The sequence below is a fragment of the Papio anubis genome, chromosome X (assembly GCF_008728515.1).
Source record: "Papio anubis isolate 15944 chromosome X, Panubis1.0, whole genome shotgun sequence".
Classification (NCBI taxonomy): domain Eukaryota; kingdom Metazoa; phylum Chordata; class Mammalia; order Primates; family Cercopithecidae; genus Papio; species Papio anubis.
The window spans coordinates 50,528,660-50,540,940 of NC_044996.1; the positions used below are offsets into that span (position 1 = coordinate 50,528,660).

The 12,281-nt window shown below is 40.4% G+C and overlaps 3 protein-coding genes across 4 annotated transcripts in view; all 3 read right to left on the reverse strand.

Annotated features, from left to right (window-relative positions):
• The window catches only part of LOC101016931, a 114,435-nt gene extending 105,999 nt beyond the window's left edge, over positions 1-8,436 (reverse strand). Inside the window, exons 1-2 of the mRNA XM_031660586.1 lie at positions 8,339-8,436; positions 4,662-4,833 (exon numbers count right to left, since the gene is read on the reverse strand). The gene's annotated coding sequence lies outside the window, so the exon portion shown is untranslated. The remainder of the gene's footprint in view (positions 1-4,661; positions 4,834-8,338) is intronic.
• On the reverse strand, positions 6,155-11,076 carry ARMCX5 (armadillo repeat containing X-linked 5). 2 transcript variants are annotated; one of them, XM_021932470.2, is made up of 4 exons: positions 10,460-10,792; positions 9,290-9,402; positions 8,807-8,852; positions 6,155-8,436 (listed from the first exon to the last, which is right to left on the reverse strand). In XM_021932470.2, exon 4 carries the CDS (start codon positions 8,170-8,172, stop codon positions 6,496-6,498), a length of 1,677 nt encoding a protein of 558 aa, XP_021788162.2. In that variant the 5' UTR covers positions 8,173-8,436; positions 8,807-8,852; positions 9,290-9,402; positions 10,460-10,792; the 3' UTR covers positions 6,155-6,495. The 2 variants fall into 2 exon arrangements, with proteins under 2 accessions (XP_021788162.2, XP_017809306.3); XM_017953817.3 differs by lacking the exon at positions 9,290-9,402 and having other exon boundaries at positions 10,460-11,076.
• LOC101016566 (nuclear RNA export factor 2-like) overlaps positions 8,830-12,281 on the reverse strand; it is a 48,951-nt gene continuing 45,499 nt past the window's right edge. Inside the window, 3 exon segments of the mRNA XM_031660587.1 lie at positions 8,830-8,852; positions 10,354-10,595; positions 10,735-10,958. Of these exon segments, the coding sequence (XP_031516447.1) occupies positions 8,830-8,852; positions 10,354-10,595; positions 10,735-10,958 (489 nt within the window).

The following is a 12,281-nucleotide window of genomic DNA, read 5'->3' on the forward strand; positions in this document are numbered from 1 at the left end:
CCAATGGGTCAAAGAAGAAATCACAAGGAAAATCAGAAAATACTCAGAAATGAATAAAAACAAAAACAGCATAACTAAACTTATGGGATGCAGCAAAAGCAGTAGTCAGAGAGAAGTTTATACTATAAACACCTACATTAAAAAATAAGAAAGATCTCAAATCAATTACCTAACTTTACACCTTGAGGAACTAGAAAAAGAAGAGCAAACGAAACCCATAGCTAACTGAAGGAAGGAAATAATAAAGATTTGAGTAGAAATAAACAAAATAGAGAATGGAAAAACAGTAGAAAGAATCAATGAAACCAAAAGTTGGTTCTTCAAAAAGATAAAGAAAATTGACAATCTTTTAGCTAGAGACAAAAAAGAAGACACAAATATTTAAAACCAGAAAGGAGGAACATTATTACCAGCCACACAGAAATTTTAAAAGGTTAAAAGTACACAATGAACATTTATACACCAACAAATTAGATAACTTAGATGAAATCAACAAATTCTTAAAAACACATGTAAATTATATAAACTGACTCCAAATCTGAATAGAAAAGACACTGAACTGAATAGAAAATCTCAACTGACCCATAAATAGTGAGGAAACTGGACCAGTAATCAAAAACTTCCCCAAAAAGAGAATTCCAGGACCAGATGGTTTCACTAGACAATTCCAACAAACATAAAGACTTTGAGTCAACAACAATCCTTCTCAAGCTCTTCCAAAAAGTAGAAGGGGGAACATCTTCTAACTAATTCTATGGAGCCAGCATTACTCTGATACCAAAACCAGATGAAGACATCACAAGGAAACATTACATACCAATATCCCTTATGAATATAGATGCAAAAATTATCAACAAAATCCCAGCACAACAAATCTAACAGCATATTAAAAAGATTATATACCATGATCAAGTGGGATTTATCCTAGAAATGCAAGGGTGGTCAACATAAGAGAGTCAAACAACGTAACATACCACTTGAATAGAACAAAAAAGTCTGCACATGATCACCTCTGTTGATACAAAAAAGATATCTGATAAAACCTGATACCCTTTAAAAACCACTCGTAAAATTAGGCAGAGAAAGGAACTTCCTTACCACGATAAAAGACATTTACAAAAATCCCACAGCTAATATCATATTCAATAGTAAGGAAAGATCAGGAACAAGACAAGCATGCCCATTTTCAGCACTGTTATTCAAGTTACAGCCAGAGCAATTAGACTGGAAAAAGAAATACATGGTAACCACATAAGAGAAAAGAAGATAAAGTATTTCTATTTGTGGATGACATGACCCTATAGAGAGAAATTTCAAAAGAATCCACAAAAAAGCTACTAGAGTGAATAAATTCAGCAAAGTTGCAGGTGACAAAATCAACACACACACATATCAGTTATGTTTCTATACACCAGCAATGAACAATCTGAAAAATAAAGAAAATAATTCCATCTACAATAGCATACAAAAGAATGAAATACCTAGGAATAAATTTAACTAAGGAGGTGAACAACTTACATACCTAAAACTATAAACTATTGCTAAAAGAAGTCAAAGACCAAAATAAATGGAAGGGCATTATGTGTTTATAGATTGGAAACTAAATATTATAAAGAGGGCAATACTCCCAAGCAAAATTTCAATCTGAAAATTCCAAAGACTTTTTTGTATCAGTGGAAAAGCTGACTCTAAAATTGACATGGAATGGAAAGGGACTCAGAAAAACAAAAACAATCTTGAAGCAGAAGAACAAAGTTGGAGCACATACATTTCCTGATTTCAAAATGTACTACAAAACTACTGTAATCAAAATTCTGCAGTACTTGATGAGATACAGAGGTCTAGTTTCATTCTTCCGTATATGGATATCTAGGTTTCCTAGCACAACTCAAAATGGATTATACACCTAAATCTAACTATGAAACTACTAGAAAAAGAAAATATAGGAGAAATGCTTCAGGACATTGGTCTGGGCAAAGATTTTATGGATAAGACCTCAAAAGCACAGGCAAAATAGCAAAAATAGACAAATGGGATTATATCAAACTAAAAAGCTTCTGCACAGCAAAAGAAACAATCAGAGAGTGAAGAGACAATCTACAGAATGGGAGAAAATATTTGCAAACTATTCATCTGACAAGGGACTAATATCCAGAATATATAGTCATGTATTGCTTAACCATGGGGATAAATTCTAAGAAATGTGTCCTTAGGCATTTTCATCATCATGAGACTATCATAGATGCAGATTTTCTTAAGCTCTTCTAAAAGTGGAAGAACAAGAAAGCTCTTCTACTTAGAAGAAGAAAAGTACTACTTACAAATACCTAGATGGTATAGCCTACTACATACCTATGCTGCATAGTGTAGCCTATTGCTCCTAGGCTGCACACCTATATAGAATGTTATTGTATGGAATAATGCAGGCAACTGTAAGACAGTGGTAAATATTCACGTATCTAATCATATAAAAGGTACAGCAAAAATTTGGTATTATATTCTTATGGGACCACTGTCATACATGCAGTCCATCATTGACTGAAACATTGTGTAGAACATGACTGCACAAGGAACTCAAACAACTAAACAACAAAAACACAAATAATTCAATTTAAAAATTCGTAAATGATCTGAATAGGCATTTTTCAAAAGAAGACATACCAGTGGCCAAAAATTATATGAAAAAACACTCAACATCACTAATCATCAGGGAAATGCAAATCAAAACCACAATGAGATATCTCACCCCAGATGGCTATTGTCAAAAGACAAAAAAAAAAAAAATTGCTGGTATGGATGTAGAGAAATGGAACTCTTTTTGAGACGGAGTCTTGCTCTGTCACCAGGCTGGAGTGCAGGCCGATCCTCAGCTCACTGCAAGCTCCAGCCCCAGGTTCATGCCATTCTGCCTCAGCCTCCCCGGTGCAGCTGGGACTACAGGCTCTCACCACCATGCCCGCTAATTTTTGTATTTTTAGTAGAGACGGGTTTCACCGTGGTTAGCTACAGGGATGGTCTCGATCTCCTGACCTTGTGATCCACCCGTCTCGGCCTCCCAAAGTGCTGGGATTACAGGCTTGAGCCACCGCGCCCGGCCTGAAAATGGAACTCTTATACATTGTTGGTGGGAATGTAAATTAGTAGAGCCATTATGGAAAACAGCATGGAGATTTCTCAATAAACTAAAAATAGAACTACCATATGATCCAGCAATCTTACTGCTGGGTATGTATCAAAAAGAAAGGATATCAGCATATCAAAGAGATATTTGCACTCTCATGTTTATCGCAGCACTATTCACAATAGCCAAGATATGGAATCAACATAAGTACCCATAAACAGATGCAAGGATAAAAAAATATATACACAACAGACCACCATTCAGCCATAACAATGAAATAAATCCTGTCATTGGTGAAAACATGGATGAACCTGGAGGACACTATGTGAAATAAGCCAGGCACAGAAAGATAAATACCACATATTATCATTCACATGTGGAAGCTAAAAAAGCTCATCTCATAGAAGTAGAGTATAGAATAGTGGTTACTATTAGGATGGTGCAAAAGTAACTGTGTTTTTTTTTTTTTTTCGATTAAAAGTTAAGAGAATATAGGGAAAGGAATGGGGAGGGAAAGGTTGGCTAACAGATACAAAATTGCAGCAAGATAGGAGGAATAAGTTCTAATGATCTATAGCAGCGTAGGGTGACATAATTAACAATAAATAATTGTATATTTTCAAATAGCGAGAAAAGATTTTGAATGCTCCCAAAATAAAGAAATGATCAATGTTTGAGGTGATAGACACACTAATTACTCTGATGTTTAAAACTATAAAACTTTTAGAAGAAAACACAGGGGTCTCTTTGTGACCTTGAATTTGGCGATGAATTCTTAGATATGACACCAAAAGCATCAGCAACAAAAGAAAAAATAGATAAACTGGGCTTCATTGAAATTAAAAACTTTTGCACATCAAATGACACCATCAAAAGTGAAAAAACCTACAGAACAGGAGAAAATATTTGCAAATCATATAGCTAATAAGGGGCATGTATCCAGAACACATATATTTTAAAACTCCTATAACGCAACAATAACCAAAAACACAATTAAAAATGAGCAAAGAACTTAAACATACATTACTCCAAAAAATATACACAAATGGCCAATAAGCACATGAAAAGATGCTCAACATCATAAGACTTTTGGAAATGCAAATTAAAACCACAATGATATACCACTTCACACCTACTAAGATGGCTATTTAAAAAATAATGGAAAATAACAAGTGTCAGCAAGAATGTGGATAAATTGGAACCCTTGCATATTGCTGATGGGAATGTAAAATGGTACAGGCACTGTGGAAAACAGCTTGGCAATTCCTCAAAAAGCTAAACATATCATACAACCCAGCAATTCCACATCTAGGTATATACCCAAAAGAATTTAAATCAGGGACTCAAACAGATACTTGTACTCCAATGTTCACTGCAGCAATATCCATAACAGCCAAAAGATGGAAACAACCTAAGTGTCCATCAACAGATGACACCTCAAGAACAATCTAGGAGATGACTTCGCATCCCACAATTCCCATCCAAGGAGAGACCATCAACTTTGTGCTTTGACGCAAATACATACACACCCCACACTCACCCTTCTCTTTAGCTGATGTTGGAAAATTCCATAGCCATCAACTGATTAAGTGTGTGCTCCACAGGGCATTTGAGACACAGAATTATTTCCAAAGGGTCTGGTCCAATTGTATTTTCATGATCTCCAACACTGAGAGTAGTACCCACAGCTGGTATTACAGGCTACAGGAGTTCTGTGGATTAAAAGATGTTATAAAGAACTTCAAAAATCATCTAAATTGAAGTTTCACACTGCAGAAAAACTACCTTGCTTGTTTCTCTTAATGCACAAGTGTAGCTAATTGTGCTTCATTTAAACTTTTAGACGTACGGCAATAGATTCACACTTGATCCTAGTAGAAATTAAACCAGAGATAGCTATTAAAAGTAGGGATCCATTACACCATATTGAGATTTTCCACTTCAGACCTTCCCTTAAATGCATAAAAAGTTAGGAGAGGAAGGTCAACAGAAAGACCACCATTTGTATATTGATCCTAATATTTATATTTCCCAATTCTGGGCAGTAAATTAACAGTAAAAGAGGCAGGGGGTAAAAGAGGCAGAGGTGACCCCAAAATCCTAAACTATACATTGTCATTCTATTCCACAAACCCTTGCAGAGAACCTAGCTTTTGTTAAGAATAAACAGGACGAGCTTAGTATAGACAACATGGCTTCAGTTCTATAACTATGCAAATACACAGAACAGTGGGTTTTATGTGAATTAATTTCTCCCTAACTACTCATTTCTACAGGAATTCGGTATCCTGTGGCTATACCATACATAGAGCTGAGCTCTGACCAAAAAGAATCAGCACAAACAAGGGGCTGCTACCAACTGTGATACAAATCACCAAGTCCAAACATTGGCCAGAAAACAAAGGCAAGGAGTAAACAGTCACCAGGATGAGACAGACGAGATTATCTATGAAGCAGTTTCAGTGGGTAATCCCCAGAAAGACTCTCCTCTGAGGCCCAGGACTTCAGGGGGAGAGAATCGCAGACGAAGCAGTAAATCTGATACCCCTGGATAGGGAGGGAGCTGTTGAAGGCACAGTGGGGCTGGGTCCCTTCAGAACCACACTTCCTGTGCAGCTGTCCATGGCTTACTGAATAGGGGTGAGAACCAGGAATCCTCTTGGGGTTAAAAAGCTTCAAGGCATCCTGATGAGACATTTTATGTGAAAACCTGAGCACAAGTTCTGGAACTGAGACTACAGTGAAAGCATCTGTGGTTCCTCCTTACTCCCTTCCCCAGAGTTGCCCAGATAGGGCTTCATTCCTCATCTGAAGCCCTATCAGTAGGAGCCTACAGACAGCTAATAGCACAGTCCTGTCTTCATGCATAGAGTGATTCTACTCCTTGAGTATGTTGAAACTAAATAATCTGTCAATGTGAACTTGTTTTGTTTGTGCCCCACTACAGACACACAGGCAGTGTTCTTCATCATCTTTATGCTCTCTGTGCTTTATCCCCCAAGACTAGATTTCAACTGAAGAACTAGGACAATATTTTCACCAGTTTCAGCATGCAACTTTATTAATAACATGTAAATAAAATCTCAAAAGAATACACTTATATCAATATAAAGCACAGAAGTATAGCTTACTCAGGATGAATAGATTCATTATCAGGTCACGTTGCAGAAATACTAAAAATATCTCAATTTATATTATATAGCACAATAAAAATCAGCACATGTTCAGGATCTCAAGATTAATTGGTATCCATAAAATTGCCTCCCTCAATCAACATGGAAAACATGAGTATTGAATTTATAATTATAATATGCATTGGTTTCATATTGCAACTCCAAAAAACTGTTTGAGGCTTTATGAGAACAGAGGGGTATTCAGAGTTTGAGTATTAATCTTATGACTTTATCTCTCACTTCAGGATCACTGTGCTCTGCTAAGTCTTGGAGTTTCCGACCAAACTGTTTTGCTTCCTGGAATATTGAAATAAGCTCAGATTTAGTGAACTTTTCCTTGGTAAATAGCTTCACCTTTGTTTTGAACTGAAAATTTATATTCTCAAATATTTCAATAATATTAAGAATATTGGCCTTTGACTCATGCTTGTTAAAGGGTGCAACCAATGATGACAGTACTTTGGCACTGATCAATTCTCTTGTATTGGCACAATTTTTAGACAAACACGAAAACACTTTTAAAACATAAAACTTGGTTTTGACACTTCCCTTGTTTAACAAGGTGAGAAAATCTGGAATATAACTGGTAATCACAGAGTGATCATCAAATTTTACACTCAAGTGCCCTAGTAATTTCAGTCCAGCCAGCTGCACAGGGGAGTTCAAAGGGCAAGAGACTATGTCTTTACAAACTTGATGTATATAGGATTCCCCTGATTTTGGTTCTTCAGAAGACTCAGAGCTGTCATCCACTATACTTAAAGCTCTAGGGTGTTCTTTAACATTGGCATTATTGACCAAGTTTTCAATCATAACAGTAATACCTACATCATGAATTATATCTTGAGTAAATGGATAAGCAGGACTGATGCCCATTATCATTGTAGCTATTTCATGAATGAAAGGATCCTTGGTTAACTTAAGGAGGGCAACAAGTTTATCAAACTCTTTAGGCTCTAAACTAAAGCCACGTGATTTGCAGTGGCAGGCCTTCGGATTAGGCCCATACTTTTCCCTTTGCCTAATCTCTTTTTTTATCTCAGTTAAGGTCTGGTAATAAGGCCCATGATAAGGTGGGATCTTGGTCAAAGGTCGAATCCCCAGAGGAGTTTCAATCAAAGTCTCAACCAGGGTCCAGTTTCCTTCTGGAGGCAAGGATTGCTCCCCTCCCTCAATTGGAACTAGGACAATATACCTGGCCCTTGACCATGCTATTGCCTTTTGTTTTATAGTAAGTGTGGGTTTGTGTGCGGGCTTGGGCTTTTCCTGGATCTTAGGTAGGGGCTTATAAACTTGAAGAGAGGTCTCTTCTTCAGGCCAGAACCAAGAACCTACACTAGACTCTTCTCCAGTCCAGAACCAGGAGCATACATTTTCTTCATCCTCATCACTGGATTTCATCCCAATGCTGGCCTCTTCCCTTCTGTCAGGTCTGGACCCAGTATTGGCCTTATCATGTGACTTGGCATAGGACCTAATATTTGCCTCAATGACAGCAACAACCTTGACTTCAGATTTGGTTACAGCACTGACCCCAGACATAGGCATGGCCTTTGACTTGGTTTGTGGCACTATACTGCATTCTGCCAGGGGTTTTGTCTTAGTCTCAACCATGACTCTACTCTTAGTTGTATCTTCCATCTTGCTCACTTCCCTTGTCACAGCCATAGCCTCCCTGTAGGTCACTTTATGCATCCTGGTCATTGCTCCATCACCAGCTTTGGCCTGGGTCACTGATTCTGTTTTCAGTTCTGCCTCAGCCACTGCCTTGGTCTGGGTTTTACCATTCACTCTAGCAGTGGCAGGACCACTGATTCCATCTTGCAGGCCAGCCTCAGCCTTTCCTCTAGCCCTTGCTTCTGTCCCAGAGTCAACCATGTTCCAAGTTTAAGGTAAGGACAAGTTATATACCCCCACCCCTGTCTCAGCCTTGACTGAAGGTCTGTCCCGGTTGGTGGTTTCATACAAAGTCCAGTAGTCACTCTGTCCCCTTTCCAACTACAGGCTCTGCCAGTGATATAGAAAACATGCAGAGGAAGCTCACTCAAGGTAGGGAAGGATGGCTGTGCATGGGCCCAGCCCTGTAGAGGGTGGTGGTCTTCAGCCACTCCAAGGCCACCAGATCTGCCACTGAAGTAGGACCTAGGGGTGGAGGAAGGAAATGGGGCTTTGAGTCTCTTTCAATTTTTTTCTCCTCATGCTGATTAGCACAGGGAGACAGGAGAATATGGAGATTCAGTGCTTGGTGGGAGAGGTAGGTAATTAGCGAACTCTCTCTCCCTTCATTTCACCCACTCCCTACACTTCCAAGTGCTATCAACCTTCTTTCCAGTCACCAAACAGGAGCATAAGGAGTAGGAAAACTGGAGGAGAAGCTGAGGAATCCCTTTAGTGGTTCTTGACCCCTGCTAGAGCCAAGCAGCTCTCCACTACTCCATCCTACAGGTCTACCCAGGCAATTCCCATACTCATACCAACCTGCACTGATCTGGAGTAACTTTCTCCTCCTTACCTTGCTTCCAATGGTGACAAGCCCTACAGCAGATCTACAGGCAGACCTATGGACAAATAAACAAACAGGAGAATGTGGAAACTGATCTCCTGGTGACAGACCTTGGTCCCTGGCCCCGATTCTTGCCTTTCCAGATACATTTTGTCTAGTGTTTCCCTCCTCCTAGTCCCCTCTCCCCCACTGCTTTGTTTCAGGGCTACTTCTCCTTCTCCTCCCTATTGCCCACCATCTTCCTCTTCAGTGATTGCCCTAGAATGTCCCTCATTCAGATTAGACTAGGCTTAAGCACGAGAGCAGGACAAGCAAGTGGAGAGTGAGAAAGGCAGGTCTTAGTATTCTGTATCCCCACAACTTACCAAGACTCCCAACTAAATCAGCAGCAGCAGGGGGTGGGGCGGATGGGCATAACTAGTAAAATGACAAAACAGAAGAGATGGAATTCTCTAGTCAAAGTTGCTCCCGTCCCTGTACCTTTACACCAACCTTAACAGATACAGGGCAATTTTCTCTTCTTTGTAATTTCCTAGTTTTAAGTTGGGTGACCATTTTACAAAACTTCACAACTGACAGTTCCACAGACCTGGGGACAGATCTACCTACAGGGATGCACAAAAACAGAGACCAATAAATGAAGACACAGGAGACAGTTGAGGTTGTCTTTGGTAGAGACCAGCACCCAGGGCACAGATTCTTTCTGGATACAGATACCTGTTCGGCAAACATTTTCTATCTCCCCTTTTTCTCCCACTCCTAAATCTTCAAGCCCCTCTGCTCTATTCTCAAAGTCTGACAATTCCTATACAGAGACAACTCAAACATCCCTACAGGGTAGTAGTAGTGGTGTCAGCAGGGATGAAATGCCTAGACAAACCACGGAGGCTGGGAAAAAAACGAAAAGTATTTATTTCCATATTTTATCTGGGTTCCTATGTTTCCTTCCTCTCTCCCAAAGCCTACATTTTCTGCAACATAATGCGGGTAAGGGAGGACATGTTAGGAAAGCTGGCAGAGAGTTCTGGAGGCTCCCTTACACTCCTGCCTACTCTAATCTTAGCCATCTACAACCTCCAAGTACTGCCTCCAAGTACTGCCCACTCTGTAAAAACCACGCCAATTTTCTTTTCCTTATCCTCTCCCCTTGTGGTCTGCTGTCCCCTACAGATCTGTACAGAAACATGGAGTGCTGCAAACTTAGGAACAGATCTACACATACACACCCAAAGAACAAATGAAAGACAGAGAGAGACAGACGTGGTTATTAACGGTCAGACCAGTAACCAAGACATGAGGCCCTTTTCGAATACAGAGCCTTGATTATCAAACATTTACAACCTCTTTTTACATTCTCTCTCTCTCAGGGCTCTCCAGACAACTGTCCTCGCCTATGGAAGCAGCCCTCTCTTCCTCTTATCTAGTCTGCCTTTTCCCTGCTAGAAGCTGCAACCTTTTTCTTCCCAAACATGGTCTGAGGTGACCAAGTGTATGGAAATCAAGCTAGCAAAAGGCAGATCATTTTTTTTTTTCTTGTTGTGTGCCATTCCTATTACCCGTCTCTCTCTCCTCACCGCCCGCCCCCCATGACCAGGTCGCGTAACCAGTGTTCACCTCCGATAGCCACATCCACCACCAAGCAATGCCCACTTTCTCACCGACCTTCTCTGCTTGGATCAGAGGCAGTTTTCTTGTTTCCTTGCCTCGAGGTGCTGTGTCATACAGCAGCAGGAACAGACAGTCAGACACAAGGACTCGAGGCAATGGCGGCGGCTGTGTATGGGTACTGACCCGGCACCTGGGACTCAAGACGAGATAACCGCTTTATCAGATTAAAGACTGCGATTGGCAAACTGTTGTCAATTTTGGTATTCTTTTCTCCTTCCTGTTCCCAGGGCTCCTCAGAACCTCGAGCGTAGTTACCATTTAACATCTACCTTGTCCTCCGCAGACGAGGTTCTTCCTCGTCCGGGTTACCCACATCGGCAGTGGGAGGAGCTACTGCGTAGTTTATGGGGATCCGGCTTATGGAAGCGGAGTGATATCGGGCTTTGTCTAGCGCCGCGACTCTTTCTGTAGGCGGGCTCCGGGTCCTGTACCCTGTGGCCGCTTCAGGTATTGGAATGCGCAGGGGCGAGTTCCGGATATAGGGAAAACGGCGCTGGAACAAGAGAGGCATACAAATACCAGAGTGTTTCTGTATTAGTTTCCCTTTTGCGGGAGCTCTCCGCAGCAAGCCTACCGTTCTTTCCTGAACTGAAATGCACACTGGTTTTCAGCTGTGGTGTCAGGAAATCTCTTCTGGCCGACAGGAGGAAGTGTTCCAGTCTTTAGAAGTTCATCTCTCCAAACACAGAGGCCCACTGAAATGGGCGGTCTCGGGGTGGGGCCCAAGGTAGGGAAGTCGGCAAAGAGAGTCAAGACTAAGATAGGAGAATACATACTAATCGATTCCGCAAACTTTGTGTTCCTTCGAGTCCCCCCTCCCAGCCCTTAATTTTCGTTTTCTTTTCTTTTCTTTTTTTTTTTTTAAGTTCTGGGATACATGTGCAGGATGTGCACGTTTGTTAAATAGGCAAACGTGTGCCATAGTGGCTTGCTGCACCAATCAACCTATGACCTAGGTATTAAGCCTGGCATGCATTAGCTATTTTTCCTAAGGCTTTCCCTCCCCCCACCCCACCCCCTGACAGGTCCCAGTGTGTGTTGTTCCCCTCCCTGTGTCCATGTGTTCTCATTGTTCAGCTTCCACTTATAAGTGAGAACATGCAGTATTTGTTTTTCTGTAGCTGCATTAGTTTACTGAGGATAATGGCTTCCAGCTCCATCCATGTCCCTACAAAGGACATGATCTCATCCTTTATTATGGCTGCATGATATTTCATCGTGTATATGTACCACATTTTCTTAATCCTATCATTGATGGGCATTTGGGTTGATTCCACATCTTTGCTATTGTGAATAGTGTAGCAATGAATATACGTGTGCATGTATCTTTGTAATAGAATGATTTATATTCCTTTGGTATATGCCCAGTAATGGGATTGCTGGGTCAAATGGTATTTCTGGTTCTAGATCTTTGAGGAATTGCCACACCGTCTTCCACAATGGTTGAACTCATTTACATTCCCACCAACGGTGTAAAAGCGTTCCCATTTCTACGCAACTTTGCCAGCATCTCTTGTTTCTTAACTTTTTAATAATTGCCATTCTGACCAGTGTGAGATGGTATCTCATTGTGATTTTGATTTGCATTTCTCTAATGATCAGTGATGTTGAGCTTTTTTCCATGTGTTTGTTGGCCGCATAAATGTCTTCTTTTGAGAAGTGTCTGTTCATGTCCTTTGCCCACTTTTTAATGGTGGTGTTTTGTTCTTGTAAATTTAAGTTCCTTGTAGATTCTGGATATTAGACCTTTGTCAGATAGATAGACAGCAAAAATTTTCTCTTCTGTAGGTTACCTGTTCACTCTGATGATAGTTTT